The 17223-nt window shown below is 42.5% G+C and overlaps 2 protein-coding genes across 2 annotated transcripts in view; both read right to left on the bottom strand.

Moving 5' to 3' along the window:
* Nucleotides 1-10102, bottom strand: part of LOC126248245 (putative tyramine receptor 2) — an 85817-nt gene extending 75715 nt beyond the window's left edge. The window contains exon 1 of the mRNA XM_049949097.1: nucleotides 8990-10102. Within this exon, the coding sequence (XP_049805054.1) occupies nucleotides 8990-9292 (303 nt within the window). The 5' untranslated portion in view covers nucleotides 9293-10102. The remainder of the gene's footprint in view (nucleotides 1-8989) is intronic.
* Nucleotides 10103-10150: 48 nt separating this feature from the next.
* LOC126243480 (uncharacterized) overlaps nucleotides 10151-17223 on the bottom strand; it is a 1765051-nt gene continuing 1757978 nt past the window's right edge. The window contains exon 9 of the mRNA XM_049948170.1: nucleotides 10151-10262. The gene's annotated coding sequence lies outside the window, so the exon portion shown is untranslated. The remainder of the gene's footprint in view (nucleotides 10263-17223) is intronic.

Genomic DNA, 17223 nt, shown 5'->3' with positions numbered 1-17223 from the left:
TGGTGGTCAAGGAAGCTGCCATAACGGCTGTACGATACGTGAATGCCATCCTCCAACAGATAGTGCAACCATATCGGCAGCATATTGGCGAAGCATTCGTCTTCATGGACGACATTCCGCGCCCCCATCGTGCACATCTTGTGAATGACTTCGTTCATGATAATGAAATCCTCGACGAGAGTGCCCAGCATGTTCTCCAGACATGGACCCCATCGAAAATGCCCGTGATAAACTGAAAAGAGCTGCTTATGGACGACGTGACCCACCAACCATTCTGACGGATCTATGCCGAATCGCCGTTGAGGTACAGGCATGCATCAATGCAAGAGGACATTCTACTGCGTATTATAGGTACCAGTGTGTACAGTAATCTGGATCACCACCTCTGAAAGATCTCGCTGTATGGTGGTCCAACATACAATGTGTGGTTTTCATGAGCAATAAAAAGGCCGGAAAAGATGTTTATATTGATCTCTATTCCTACTTTCTGTACAGGTTCCGGAACTCTCAGAACCGAGGTGATGCAAAACCTTTTTTGATGCTTGTACTTTCCTTCGGGCAGGTACCACAGTCGTTGAAAATCTCTGGAATTTATTTTAAACTGTTGACCAGTTTAAGCTATTATCGCTCTGTCAAGCGGTTAGTTGACGTGCGTGAGGACACCGTACAGGACGGTCATCATACATTTCTTCTGCCGCTTGAAAATTGAATGATAACCAAAATTTAGCAACTAGTTTCGACGGCGGAAACGTCGCCATTTCAAATATAAATGTGTACACACAGAAATGTATACTTCTTAGGCCACTGCCAACCAAAACAACCAAACAAAGAAATTTACATTACCAATTTACGTTGGTCACGTTATGCACGTGTACGGATTTTATGTGAGACGTTATTTGATACTATTAATACACTGCTGTACATTGGAAATGCAACACATAGGCAGCATTCAGAAAATATTTGCAAGCAGTGTACTACATGGCTAGAAAGACAGATGATTAGCACTGCTCAAGACAGGAGTACACTATCTGATCAAAAGTATCCGGACTCCTACTAGTGACCATTAATGTATGGTGTTTTCAGCCTTTAAGACGGCTTGAACTCCGCTGGAGACATTTTCTATTTATGAATGTCTGTGGAGGAGAGGCTCTTTCGGAAGTGCTGAAACCATAGAAGGCAGTGCTTGGACGCTGGAGTCTGGACCAAAGTTGGCTTAACCAAGATATTCCATTGATCAAAGTCGAGACTCTTGGCAGCCAATCCATTTTAGGAATTTCTAAATGATGAAAATATTTTAAAAAACCACCGTAGGCTGAAGAAAATTTTTTGTCCAAAAACCAATTTGCATTCAGTCATACAGGTATGTAAGTTTCTTATCTTGTATTGTATTGTATTGTATTGATCTGGCGACCTAGAAACGACGGAGAGCCTTCGTCTCCGCCGGAGCCCATAGTGGTACACAACCCCACAACAGGCTACTTCAGTCCACTTACCCCACCGCCGCCCCACACCGAACCTTGCTTAACTTACTACCTTCCTACTCATTAAATAATATCATTGGCCTTAACATGAACATAGGGCTATTTTTATTGCCTATTGTAAATGTATAGCGATGTATAGTTACGTGGTCCTTTGAAGAGCACGTGTATATAAGTCATGAAATTTTGTGTTCATTTTCTATAATCATATTCAGTGTTCATACAACTGGGGATTCATACAAAGCAGATTTTCACTCCTCTTATCTTTATTCAAATCTTCACATGTGTTCATCTAAAAACTTCAGTTTCGTTACATTTAAATACGAGACATAATAAACTGTCTTCGACGGTCATGATACATTCTCATTTTAAATGAAATTTTCAGCTATCATGGTAAGCAGGTGTTGCAATGGAGTTTTTGGCACTTGGTTGCATCGACGAAAACTCTGATATTTTGCAATCAAAGGAGCTCTTTTCATCTTATTAAGTGTTGTAGGATACAGTGTGCAAGTTCATTTGTATTGCACGAATCACACCTATGAGGAGCGATTCATTAATACAAAGGGTTTAGATACATGGAATCTGTTGTAAAGATGACAGCTTCAGTTATCTTCGTTTGGATTATCTTAAATCCCTATTAATTATTTCGTTGTGCTATGAGAAACTTGCTGATCGCAACGGCATATAAGGTGATTCAGCTGCCCCTACCGATGTTTTATGCAACGCAAAATGCTTTTCTGGCCTTCGAGAACCATGCGCGAGATATTCGTATCCTCTCGCTCGCTACATACAAAATATTAATTCCAAGGAAAAATGAACGGGACCTTTTGGTAGGAAATTTAATGTACTTAAATTTTGTACTGAATACGTTTCGGTACGGGCCGTAGTTTCCGGTCTACTCCATAAAATCAAGCAAAAGTGAGTTGGAAACACTTCCCAACTCTCACATTCATCTCCCATCGGCCAGGATTTCTAGTATGTTGTCCATGGCGCTCTCTCCTACCACTGTTCAAAAATTTGGGATTGCATGGTTTATTTCTTTTGGTCTTTACTGACTGGCTTTATTATTCTAAAATGGACGTTTGTGCAAATTTTACCTAAGAGATTTTTGAATTTTAACAGCATGAAATAAACAGTTACATCTTTGCAGTCTTCAGGCATTCCGACTAGGAAACTACTGTGCTTGTAAGCGTTAAGATTGGATCGAAATCTCAGCGTAATTAGTTTTAGCATAACGTTTACAAAAGTCATTTTTCTTTCATTAGCCTCACGGTCAAATTTAAATTAATAATGTTAACAACATATCCGACTATTCTGGTAGCGTAATAGCCCTATCAATAGAGACGAAAAGAAGTCGCACGTCGAGAACAGATAGTGTAGTAGGCAATGTTTGCACAGTGGTAGGAGGGAGTACCATGAACAACATATGGGAAAGCCTGACTGGTGAGGGATGAGTGTGAGGGTGGAGGTGAGTTTGAAGGTAACTTCTGTATATTTTTCTTGAATAACTCGAAAATCAGGTGTCCAGCGAAACTGTATTCCAGTACATTAAATTTCCTACATAATGTCTCATTCATTTCTTCTGTAGATTTAACAGTTCGCGCGTAGCGAACGAGAGAGCATGAAAAATCTCGCGCTTGGATTTTCAAAGCCAGGTATAACATTGCTGGTTGCGTGGAACGACATCGGAAGGAGTAGCTGAATCACCCTCTACGTTGGATTCGTCTCCTAAGTTCTGTCGGCTCTTTTTACGTGAAGATTTTGCGTGAAAGATAAAACGTTTTCACAACACGTTTTGTGTTAATCGATAAACAATTTGCCTACGTGCTTTACAACATAGTGTCTGTAGCTTCTAATGTTGATACCTTCTGTATTTTTTTAATCATTAAAATGGAGTGTAAAGTCAATACAAAAAAGCATTTCGACACTTTTCGCTTTAAACCAGGTTCGAAAGCGACAGAAGATGCTCCATAGATTTGTGAAGTATGTGGAGAAGAAACAGTGCCTCTTTGGACGACGGCTCTGAAGAGGTTTAAGTGATGACGGCAATTTCGACTTCAAGGACATACATGATTCACCACGAATTTTGTGGGCTCAGGGGTTAAACCAAATTATGAGCGTAACGCACGTAGCAGGGCCACAGCATCCCTCCAGACCAGTCCTCGCCACAAAGGAACAGGAGTAACAATACTAGTCCTCCAATTCTGATCACAGATGAGAACAGGAAATAAAATTCCGAGTAAACTGATGCCTATCTCAAACCAATCGATTAATTATTTAATAATACACCAAGCTTAATCACTGAATTGATAATACTAAATAAATTTCCCCAAGTCCACAGACACTACCGCGGTAATGTCCATTGGTTGGAGTGGGGGGGGGGGTGATATTCGCTATTTTTGACTTCATTAATACAGCAAATACGAGTAGTTAATACTTTCAGCCAGAAGGCAAATACTTGTTTATAAATAATGATTAATATATTATGAGGCGTCGCATGGCGACGGTGGAATTTTCTAAATAATGTAATTCGTCGTCTTTGTGCGGCAATATAAACAGAAAAATACGGATAGATATGCGATCCTTCACTATTTTGTTCGCTGGAGAACAAATCAAGCCTTGAGCGCTGAAGAGACTTGTACTGTTTTTCTCAAGTAAGACGGACGCAGATTTGTGGCAGTCTGATCTAATTTTTACTAAATGTATAAAAACGTGTTATGTCTAAGTTTGAGTGAAGTGTAAAGAACTGTTATAACTTACCGTGACGACGCACGAGCGACTCAAGGAAGACAATGGCTATATAAAAGAGCGCTCAATGGACATGATACGGACATAAAAATCTACCGTCATTGTAGTACTAAGCTTAAGGTACGATATATGTTTTAGTTATAATAAATATTTGTTCTGGGAATACTGAATCATTTAGCAGTGCTCATTCCTATTATCTCCTCAGTATTATTTTCATTTTAATTATGCATTTTGATAATATTACAGACACCAAGATCAGCAGTCCAATGTGCGTGTTATATTGATAAAAAGAAAACTGTTTTATCGTCTTCTTGCATCAGCTTTAATATTGAATTTCCCTTTTGTGTGATGTTACAGTTGTTTTTGCGCCCTTAAGAACTTTCTGGTCCCTTAGGAATTTGTTTTGTCATAACAATAACTTCACAACCGGGTATGATCGTATCTACGGTCATGAAGTAATTAGAAAGACGATAACGCAATTTCTTAATCAATAGCACGCTAGTTGTGACTGCCTCAAGCCACGCGAAACTGCAAGTAAAAACTATTCACATCTCATAATGCAATATTTTATGACAATGGTCAATCCATGATTCTTACGCCAATTGTGACTGATAAAACAGTAAGCTAAATCTCAATTTCCAACTTTCCATTGAATAACAACATCACTTTTATTTTGTAACATCACGGGGGGGGGGGGGGGGGGCGGGAAAGGACAAATTTAAGATTCTCTGTTTACTTAGTAAACGAAACGTCTAAGATTGCTAAGAAGGCTATGATGGCGAAACACAGTTATTTCGAGTCGGCGTTGCAGTCACCCGTTGGTGGAGGCACAGACAGTTCTCCCACGTTCTGGCGAAGGCGAAAACAATTGTTTCGAGTCGTCGTTGATGCCACGCGTTGGTGAAAACACACTCAACTCTTCCACGCCCTGAGAATTCGCGCCAGTTGAGGTCACCCAATTTGAGAGCCTGAGCTCGGCGACTCCATGCGGCCAAGACAGCAGGAGCAGTTCCACCTCTCACCCCTTCTAGGTTGATTACAAGGACCTTTCCGTGTAGCGCGGAGGTGCACCGTAGCTCATCGACCGAGCCTTTGAATAACCTGGAGAGCTGCTGTCCAGCTCATTCTGCTGCAGTTCCTAGAGACGTCAACACCGCGAGGTTCAGTCTATAACAATTACCGCCATTTAGTGGCTAGTGCTTCCCATTACCTTGGAAACAGCCTAGTTTAGTTATCCGTGAACCACTCGTGATGTTTAGAGTTACTAAGAACATAAAAATTACAATGCTTGCGACTGTTCAACAGCTACTACTGCGAGGTGAGATAACTGCGCTGCATATAACATGCAGCGCGGTAAGGCCGACCCGTTTTATTGTTATCATAAGCGTGACGCACAGTAGTTTTATCTGTTACAGTGCTTACCGATATTTCATTTCTGTGCCGTCTTTGGGACTGGTCTTTATTCCTAAGACGTCTTGTTGTGTGAACTTGTGCACTTGCAACCTGTTCTACAGCAAGTCTACAGCCCAAGTACTGTGAGTGGTAATTAAAGAAACTTGTAGCAGGTCCACCTGTCACTTAAGCGTTCACATTTGAGTACAGGATTATCCTGATTATCCCAACTTCCATTTTCTGTAGCCTCTCTACTGTACTCTTCCTAAATCAGTTCCTCACCAAGCTATGAAGCACCTGCTGTAATAAACCTAGTCCGACGGTTGGCAGAGAAGATTCGCAAGTAAGTGATCTGCTGTGTAACAATGCTGGTCGGTGCGTCTTTGCTAATCTGCTACAGATACATCCACCAACAACTAGAGGCTACATTACATCAAGCTGCAGAGAATCGTCCAAGTTGCAATATTCCTTTCCTTTATTACTTGATGACTAGCTTCGAGCCTAAGCTCATTACCAAATCGTCCAGTAAACTGTTTAACAACATCAATTACGAACGTGACATTCCTATACATCTCAGTTAAACACTTCTTGTATATTAGTGCAGGGCTGAACTTCATTTGCACGTTAAACTCCAAAGTATTTACAGGCTTTCAAGATACGGCAAAAAGGACATCCGATCTCATCTAACGTACAACCTGCATAATATTATGCTTAAGGTCAGGTTCTCGGTCACAATGGTCGACAATTCGATATTTGTTGCAAGGTTTTGAAAGGTATGTGTATTTAGAGTGATGGGACGAAAAGGCTTTTTAATCAGTGCGATACAAAAGTTTCTACGGATCATTGTCAGAAGCAGTGTCGCGGCCGCTGTTGAACGCTCTCAGCAGGAGATGCCCGGCTCACGTAGAAAACTTATGGTGCTGTGAGACAAGTTCACAAAATTACTTATATTGCAATATGCATGCACAATGTGTACAGGCTGCCGAGCTCAACGTATCTAGCTCAGCCTGATCGACTATTGTCGCCGAGAAGGACAAGGACATAGGAACTGCTGATACACGGTTCTGGAATTGCAGACTAAACGTAAGCAACGAAAACCCTTTTATGTCAATTCTTGGCCAAAATTGGTCAAAACATAATTTTTGGTCCGCCATATTCGATTAGCCATTATGAATTTAGAAAATCCAACTATATATTTGTGTTTAGCGACATCAAAAATATACTATAACTTATAGATTTTATGCAAATTGAACTAATAATACGTATAAAAGTTGTCCCTAAACTTTAAACAGGTTTTTCTCGAGAAACTATTTTCCAAAATTGCATGGAGCATACAACAAAAATGGTTAAACCTATTAACTTTTACCTCTGACCCACGAAGATTAAACACTTTCCTTGGGAGCTTATATCTTTGACAATTGTTAATATTAACCATTTTTTGTAAGGCCATTAAGAGGAAAAAACCAAAAATGGAACTCACAGTGCGACTACCACCGGATCGTTAAATTAAAGTTTATTTCACTGTGGTTAGATAAAAGCTCCCATAAATTTAATGCCGTATCGACACATAATTTTATAAAGCAGTGAAAGAGTTAAGTCAAAACAAGGCCCTAAGAGTAGACAATATTCCGTTAGTGCTACTGACAGTCTTGGAAGAGACAGCCTTGACAAAACTCAACATCTGGTGAGCAAAAATGCACGAGACAGGAGAAATACCCTCTGACTTCAAGCAGAATATAACAATCCCAATTGAAAAGAAAGCAGGTGCTGACGGGTGTGATAATTACCGAACTGTCATTTTAATAAACCACGGCTGTAAAATACTAACAGGAATCCTTTATACAAGAATGAAAAAACTGGTAGAGGCCGACCTTGGGGAAGATCAGTTTGGATTCCGGAGAAATGTAGGAACACATGAGACAAAACTGACCCTACGACTTCTCATAGAAGGTACGTTAAGGAAAGTCAAACCTACGTTTATAGATATTTGTAGACTTAGAGAAAGCTTTGGGCAATGTTACGTGGAACACTTTCTTTCAAATTCTAAAGGTGGCAGGGATAAAATACAGAGAGCGAAAGGCTATTTACAATTTGTACAGAAACCAGGTGGCAGTCCTAAGAGTCGAGCAACAGGAAAGGAAAGTAGTGGTTGAGAAGGGGGAGGGGGGGGGGGGGGAGATAGGGTGGTAGTCTATCCCCGATGCTACTCAATCTGTATATCGAGCGTGCAAAAACGAAACAAAAGATTAATTTGGAGTAGGAATCAGAATCGAGGCAGAAGAGCTATAAACTTTGAGGTTTGCCGATTACAATGCAATTCTGTCAGAGACAGCGAAGGACAAGGAAGAGCATGTGAACGGAATGGACAGTGTCTTGAATAGACGATATATAATAAACATCAAGAAAAGCAAAACGAGAATAATGGGATGTAGTCTACTTAAATGGGGTGGTGCTGAGGGAATTAGATTAGGAAATAAGACACTTGCAGTAGTAGAAGAGTTTTGCTAGTTGGCAACAAAACACCGGATGATGGACGAAGTATGGAGGGTATATAATGCAGACTGACAATGGCGAGAAAGGCATTACTGAAGGAGAGAAATTTGCGAACAACAAGTATACATTTAAGTGTCAGGAAGCAAATTTTGAAAGTATTTGTATGGTATGTAGCCATGTATGGAAGCGAAATATGGACGTTAAACGGTTTAGAGAAGAAGAGAATAGAAGCTTCTGAAATGAGGTTCTAAGAAGAATGATGGAGATTAGATGGGCAGATCACGTAACTAATGACGAGGCACTGAACAGAACTGGGGACAAGAGAAGTTTGTGATACAACCTCACTAAAAGAAGGAATCGGTTGGTAGGACACATTCTGAGGCATCGAGGTTTCAGCAATTTGGTACTGGAGGGAAGCGTGGGGTGTAAAAATCGTAGGCGGAGAGCAAAGGACGAATACAACAATCAGACTGAGGGATGTATGCTGCAGTAGTTACTCGGACATGAAGAGGCTTGTTCAGGACGGGTAGGAAGGAGAGCTGCATAAAACGAGTCTCCAGACTGAAGACCACAACAACAACATCTACAGATGTAATCCATTTTCGATTTCAGATAACTCCTGAGGGCCTACACAGCACGCAGTGTGCATACTTCAAACTCGCAGGCCCTTGATCAAACCATAATTATGGGTGCCAATTTCTTGTATTGAAAATAGTGTTCTAAGTATCGAAATCCCCTAACAGATCCTTTATATGTCTTTTGATTGTCTCAAAAGTATTCGAACCTCTTCCCACGTTTCGCTCATCTGAATGAGCCTTAAGGTCCGAGACTCCTTGTAAACGCCTTGTACATTGGAATAAGCAGTGAGCTTGACTCACCGTGAGATCGGCGACGGCTAGCGAGACGATGAAGAAGTTCTGGACGATGCGCAGCGGCTTGTAGGTGAAGACGCTGAGGATGACGAGCACGTTGCCGACGATGGTGATGAGGATGATGAGCGAGAGCGTGATGGCGGTGAGCGCCGCCTCCCACTCGGGCACGACGAGGCGCACGCCCAGCACGCTGGGGTAGTCGCGGCGGCCGCCGCACGCGTCGCCGGCCGACAGCGCATCCTGCGGCTCCTCTCCCGCCGCCGCCGACGCGTTCAGAAGCGACGCCGTCTGCAGCTCGACGCGCACCATGGCGCCCACTGCTCAGGTCCACAGCTACACCACGGGACTCACTAGCCTGTCGGCACTACCTCTCTCACGCACGTCATCGCCGACGAATCGCTGCTGTCCCCCTCACAGATAGCACCAATCAGCAGCTCGGACTTCACTGCTGTGTTATTTACCACGCCACAAAACACTGTGTGCCTGAGTGTCACTCCCACACGGTGCACCACGCACGAATATACATTTTCTTCTTCGCGGCAACAGAAGAGGTTCGAAATTTTTTTGGTTTGCAAGAGATCAAAGTGACCTACGAACAAGACCACTCTTGCTGAAAATTGTCGGAATGTAGTCTAGTGTACACACTAAATTGAGGACTCAAGTACATTCAAGTTTGAATTTCGTTTCATTGATACTAAGGAACTAAAAAAAAACACGTCAAAGAAATAAGTGATTGAGCAATGCAAAAGGAAGAATCAGTATAGTATATGGCACTGACAGTAAGCTGTCCTGCGGATACCCATCACGTGTAATTAAATCCGATAACGTGGAGCATCCTAATATCTACGTTTCATTTGTGCAGGGAACTAATCTGATGCACAATCGCCCAGCAGTCTTCCACGGTGACAGTCCCACCTCCGGAGCTGTGCAGAGGGGTTGACGTTATCAGCGGCCAGCGCAGGGGCGGGGCGGGGGCCCTCAGATATTAGGCGCGATGTGCGCAGTTCGACCCGCGGAAGCCGGCGAGGCGTGGGCGTGGAGCCCCGCTGGCTGCTGCGGCGCTCGTGATTTATCGCTGACGGTGCGGCGCCGAAGAGGACGAGGGCCCAGGGCCGAGGGGCGAGGGCGACGCCGCGCCGCGCACGGCTGCGCTGCGCTCGGCTCGGCTGGGCTAGGCCGGGCCGCCGCCGGCCGGCGCTGGGCAGGGCCGGGCCGGGTTGAGGCTCAGATAGAGCTGCAGTCAGCAGCGGCCGCCGAACCCCTCTGGAGGGCCTTCGATCTGCAACAGCCAAGAACGTCCTCCTCAAAGCCCGCCTCTCCTCTGACTTTTCGAGGGCCTCCAAACCGCCGCCGCTGATGGCCGCCCCGCATAGCGGCGGGTTATTTACTGCTCCATTGTTAAAGTACATGTATTAAAGAGGATACACAGCGTGATCCGCAACTCAGAGTCGGCGTCAGTCGCGGTAATTAATGCTAGAGTGTTGCTTTAACAAAGCATCATAGTTTCACGTAGAGATTAAGGATATGTTTAAAAAAAGGGGAAGTGCGTATCTGAAATGTAAAACACTTATAACACAAGAGTCTTACGAGGATTACAATGTTGTTGTTGTGGTCTTCAGTCCTGAGACTGGTTTGATGCAGCTCTCCATGCTAATCTATCCTGTGCAAGCTCCTTCATCTCCCAGTACCTACTGCAACCTACATCCTTATGAATCTGCTTAGTGTATTCATCTCTTCGTCTCCCTCTACGATTTGTACCCTCCACACTGCCCTCCAATGCTAAATTTGTGATCCCTTGATGCCTCAGGATATGTCCTACCAACCGATCCCTTCTTCTAGTCAAGTTGTGCCACAAAATTCTCTTCGCCCCAATCCTATTCAATACCTCCTCATTAGTTATGTGATCTACCCACCTTATCTCCAGCATTCTTCTGTAGCACCACATTTCGAAAGCTTCTATTCTCTTCTTGTCCAAACTATTTATTGTCCATGTTTCACTTTCACACATGGCTACACTCCATACAAATACTTTCAGAAACGACTTCCTGACACTTAAATCTATACTCGATGTTAACAAATTTGTTTTTTTTTTCAGAAATGCTTTCCTTGTCATTGCCAGTCTACATTTTATATCCTCTCTACTTCGACTATCATCAGTTATTTTGCTCCCCAAATACCAAAACTCCCTTACTACTTTAAGTGTCTCATTTCCTAATCTAATTCCCTCAGCATCACCCGACTTAATTCGACTACATTCCATTATCCTCGTTTTGCCTTTGTTGATGTTCATCTTATATCCTCCTTTCAAGGCAGTGTCCATTCCGTTCAACTGCTCTTCCAAGTGCTTTGCTGTCTCTGACAGAATTACAATGTCATCCTGGCGAACCTCAAAGTTTTTATTTCTTCTCCCTGGACTTTAATACCTACTCCGAATTTTTCTTTTGTTTCCTTTACTGCTTGCTCAATATAGAGATTGAATAACATCGGGGAGAGGCTACAACTCTGTCTCACTCCCTTCCCAACCACTGCTTCCCTTTCATGCCCCTCGACTCTTATAACTGCCATCTGGTTTCTGTACAAATTGTAAATAGCCTTTCGCTCCCTGTATTTTACCCCTGCCACCTTTAGAATTTGAAAGAGAGTATTCCAGTCAACATTATCAAAAGCTTTCTCTAAGTCTACAAATGCTAGAAACGTAGGTTTGCCTTTCCTTAATCTTCCTTCTAAGATAAGTCGTAAGGTCAGTATTGCCTCACGTGTTCCAACATTTCTACGGAATCCAAAGTGATCTTCCTCGAGGTCGGCTTCTACCAGTTTTTCCATTCGTCTGCAAATAATTCGCGTTAGTATTTTGCAGCTGTGACTTATTAAACTGATAGTTCGGTAATTTTCACATCTGTCAACACCTGCTTTCTTTGGGATTGGAATTATTATATTCTTCTTGAAGTCTGAGGGAATTTCGCATGTCTCGTACATCTTGCTCACCAGATGGTAGAGTTTTGTCAGGACTGGCTCTCCCAAGGCTGTCAGTAGTTCCAATCGGAATGTTGTCTACTCCCGGGGCCTTGTTTCGACTCAGGTCTTTCAGTGCTCTGACAAACTCTTCACGCAGTATCGTATCTCCCATTTCATCTACATCTTCTTCCATTCCCATAATATTGTCCTCAAGTACATCGCCCTTGTATAAACCCTCTATATACTCCTTCCACCTTTCTGCTTTCCCCTCTTTGCTTAGAACTGGGTTTCCATCTGAGCTCTTGATATTAATACAAGTGGCTCTCTTTTCTCCAAAGGTCTCTTTAATTTTCCTGTAGGCAGTATCTATCTTACCCCTAGTGAGAGGAGCCTCTACAACCTTACATTTGTCCTCTTTCCATGCCTGCTTAGCCATTTTCCACTTCCTGTCGAACTCATTTTTGAGACGTTTGTTTTCTTTTTTGCCTGCTTCATTTACTGCATTTTTATATTTTCTCCTTTCATCAATTAAATTCAATATTTCTTCTGTTACCAAAGGATTTCTACTAGCCCCCGTCTTTTTACCTACTTGATCCTCTGCTGCCTTCACTACTTCATCCCTCAGAGCTACCCATTCGTCTTCTACTGTATTTCTTTCCCCCATTCCTGTCAATCGTTCCCTAATGCTCTCCCTGAAACTCTCTACCACCTCTGGTTCTGTCAGTTTATCCACGTCCCATCTCCTTTAGTTTTAGTCTACAGTTCATAACCAATAGATTGTGGTCAGAGGCCACATCTGCCCCTGGAAATGTTTTACAATTTAAAACCTGGTTCCTAAATCTTTGCCTTACCATTACATAATCTATCTGATACCTTTTAGCATCTCCAGGATTCTTCCATGTATACAACCTTCTTTTATGATTCTTGAACCAAGAGTTAGCTATGATTAATTTATGCTGTGTGCAAAATTCTACCAGACGGCTTCCTCTTTCATTTCTTAGCCCCAATTATTCTTAGATACAAGAGAGCTCGTAATTAGACAAAATCACTAGTGAATCGTTTTAAACAGGAAATTCTAAAAATTTTGAACTGACTTCTATGGGCTGCAGAAACAAATTTGGAGAATATGTGACACCAGAATAAACAGTTGAATGAATTGTAGAAAGTGAGCGACACAAATGACGAATCATAAATTAAATAATTTAACAGAGTAATACACAAGTAAGAAATCACCAGAATACGAAGAGAGATCAGAGATCAGAATACAAATAAGTGATGGAAATGTTTCACATGCATTGGTAGAAGACGCTGTTTAGCCTGTTAAAAAATAGAAACTTTTCAGGGAAAGATATGATACCTAAAGAATTACTGAAGTGTGGAGAATATCCACTAACGGAACAATAATCCTAGCTGGTTAACAACGCCATAATTGGTAAGAGCGTTGCAGACGAGCCAAAAACTGCTATTACAAATGGTACAAATGGCTCTAAGCAATATGGGACTTAACTTCTGAGATCATAAGTCCCCTAGACTTAGAACTACTTAAACCTAACTAACCTAAAGGCAGCACACACATCCATGCCCGAGGCAGGACTCGATCCTGCGACCGTAGCAGCAGCACGGTTCCAGACTGAAGCGCTTAGAACCGCTCGTCCACAACGGCCGGTAACTACTATTACAATTCTCACTCAAAGAAAGGAGATAAAAGAGGCCCATCCATGCACAAAGGGAAAATGTAATTAGTTCCCTACTTAAACTCAACACAAAAATAATAGGAAATAAAATGAAAAGCATTAAAAGCCTTCCACAGAACGAGTGAAGTTTCAGACCTAGTGAGTCATGCTGTGACGCTGTATTCATTCTTAGACAGGCTTACAGAAGGCTTTCGATAGGATTCAGTTAACAGATGTGGTTAACTAAAACTTTGTGTTCTGTCTTACGGCAGGTCTTGTCATGGCGGAAGCCTCGTCAGAGAGATCCACCGCATGAGCGTCTAGGGAAGCGATTCCAGTGGTGGTGTCCCGTTGCCTTCCATTGATGATGATGAAATGATAATGAAGACAACACAACACCCAGTCCCTGAGCGGAGAATATATCCGATATGTGGTAAACCTGCTCTATAAACGAGAATTACCTACAATTTAATAGAAACAGTTGAAGACATTTGTTCCAACAGGAGAAAACCGGTTCCAGGTTAACTAGCTGCATAGCAATTAACAGTGGTCTTACACAACGTGACTCTTTGAGCCCACTACTGTCTAATATAGCCATGGACGAGATGATAAAAAAAAGTATTGGCTGGTAGAATGGGGCACGAAGAAATAAATATCACTTGTTATGCTGACAATGCGCTTCTGCTGGCAATTAGTGAAGATAACATGTGGAAACTTATACATATATTTAACGCGACCGCCGCGACCGCCTAAACCCTAACTATTGTCATATCCACTCAAAAAACAGATTTATGACCTCATCCATGAAACCAATTAGATGCAAACATGGAAAAATTATTAAACAGGTAATGACATTTAAGTATCCTGGTATTGACCTGTCCATCAGTGTAAATGTCGAAACCTAAGTCAGAGAACAAGTAGCAAAAGCAAATAAACTGGTAGAGTTTTAGAATAATACTATTTGGTAAAACCAGCACATAGGAAAAGATGCAAAGGCACGAACATGTAAAACAATAGTGAGATCAGTCACGACATGACTGGGACAAGACTGGTAATATCAAAAACGAGAAGCCTTTTCGAAACGACAGAAATGAAAATTTCGCGAAGGATTACATCGAAGTCACTGCGAGGTCGAGAGAGAAATTAAAACACTAAAAAATTAAATAAAGTGAACTCCACTAATGAGAGGGTAGATAAGAGAAACATGAATGAAACGAATACATAGACAGGATGGATGAACGGAAGATTATGAAAGTCATAAGCCATAAATAATCAGCTGGTAAAACAAATACTGTCCGTCCAAGGAAAAGATGAAACGAAAACCTCAGAGTAGACTGATTGGTACTGAAGGAAACAAGCTTTATTCTAAGAAAGTCCGCAGCTCGTGGCCGTGCGGTAGCGTTCTCGCTTCCCACGCCCGGGTTCCCGGGTTCGATTCCCGGTGGGGTCAGGGATTTTCTCTGCCTCGTGATGACTGGGTGTTGTGTGCTGTCCTTAGGTTAGTTAGGTTTAAGTAGTTCTAAGTTCTAGGGGACTGATGACCATAGATGTTAAGTCCTATAGTGCTCAGAGCCATTTGAAACATTTTAGCCTAGGAAGAAAGGAAGAAGCAGAAGAAGAAGAAGAAGAAGACGAAGAAGAAGTGCTACTGTAATGTCTTAAGCAAGGAACCCGTCGCATGATGCAAGATACTATCCAGTACAGTTGTAAATGGCAAATCTTTTCTTATTTATAAATACTCTCAGGAACTTTGAAAATAGGGCACCCAGAGTGAAGAAAGGTAAAAAGGCGAAACTTTTTAAAATAAGTATAGCGAGATACTGTAAGCAAATGATCCATGTTTGATGCCATTCTCATGCCCATAGATCCTGTGGTGGCGCTGCAACCGGAGAGGTGTCCCTGTTTATACGGCGCAAAGTGGACGAGTCCTAGACAAGATGATCACATCTCGACCCAAGGAGGAATTCAAGCACAATGTCAGGCAGACGTAATGCATGACATTTCTCACAGTTAAGCCAGTTTGAGAGGCACCTAACGATTTGCACAGAAGCCACAGGCTGGTCGACTCGTCGTGTGGCTCGCCAGGTCGATCGTTCGGAGTGTTCCGTCAGACGACTTTAAAATCGCTCAGAAGAGGAAAGGCCGCTGGACCTGATGGGATACCAGTTCGTTTTTACACATAGTAAGCGAAGGAACTTGCCCCCTTCTTGCAGCGGTGTACCGTAGGTCTCTAGAAGAGCGTAGCGTTCCAAAGGATTGGGAAAGGGCACAGGTCATCCCCGTTTTCAAGAAGGGACGTCGAACAAATGTGCAGATCTATAGACCTAAATCTCTATCGCCGATCAGTTGTAGAATTTTAGAACACGTATTATGTTCGAGTATAATGACTTCTCTGGAGACTAGAAATCTACTCTGTAGGAATCATTATGGCTTTCGAAAAAGACGATCGTGTGAAACCCAGCTCGCGCTATTCGTCCACGAGACTCAGAGGGCTATAGACACGGGTCCCCAGGTAGATGCCGCGTTTCTTGACTTCCGCAAGGGGTCCGATACAGTTCCCCACAGTCACTTAATGAACAAAGTAAGCGCATATGGACTTTCAGATCAATTGTGTGATTGGATTGAAGAGTTCCTAGACAACAGAACGCAGCATGTAATTCTCAATGGAGGGAAGTCTTCCGAAGTAAGAGTGAATTCAGGTGTGCCGCAGGGGAGTGTCGTAGGACCGTTGCTATTCACAATATACATAAATGACCTTGTGGATTACATCGGAAGTTTACTGAGTCTTTTTGCGGATGATGCTGTAGTATATCGAGAGGTTGTAACAATGGAAAATTGTACTGAAATGCAGGAGGATCAGCAACGAATTGACGCATGGTGCAGGGAATGGCAATTGAATCTCAATGTAGACAAGTGTAATGTGCTGCGAATACATAGAAAGAAAGATCCTTTATCATTTAGCCACAATATAGGTCAGCAACTGGAAGCAGTTAATTCCATAAATTATCTGGGAGTAGGCATTAGGAGTGATTTAAAATGGAATGATCATGTAAAGTTGATCGTCGGTAAAGCAGATGCCAGACTGAGATTAATTGGAAGAATCCTAAGGATGTGCAATCCGAAAACAAAGGAAGTAGGTTACAGTACAATTTTTCGCCCACTTCTTGAATACTGCTCACCGGTGTGGGAACCGTAGCAGATAGGGTTGATAGAAGAGATAGAGAAGATCAAACGGAGAGCAGCGCGCTTCGTTACAAGATTATTTAGTAATCGCGAAAGCGTTACGGAGATGATAGATAAACTCCAGCGGAAGACTCTGCAGGAGAGACGCTCAGTAGCTAGGTACGGGCTTTTGTTGAATTTTCGAGAACATGCCTTCACCGAGGAGTCAAGCAGTATATTGCTCCCTCCTACGTATATCTCGCGAAGAGACCATGAGGATAAAATCAGAGAGATTAGAACCCACACAGAGGCGTACCAACAATCTTTCTTTCCACGAACAATAGGAGACTGTAATAGAAGGGAGAACCGATAGAGGTACTCAAAGCACCCTTTGCCACACACCGTCAGGTGGATAGCGGAGTATGGATGCAGATGTAGATGTAGACGACT

The sequence above is a fragment of the Schistocerca nitens genome, chromosome 1 (genome assembly GCF_023898315.1).
Source record: "Schistocerca nitens isolate TAMUIC-IGC-003100 chromosome 1, iqSchNite1.1, whole genome shotgun sequence".
NCBI lineage: Eukaryota > Metazoa > Arthropoda > Insecta > Orthoptera > Acrididae > Schistocerca > Schistocerca nitens.
The sequence above is the reverse complement of the archived record's forward strand: the minus strand, read 5'-3'. Positions and strand labels throughout refer to the sequence as shown.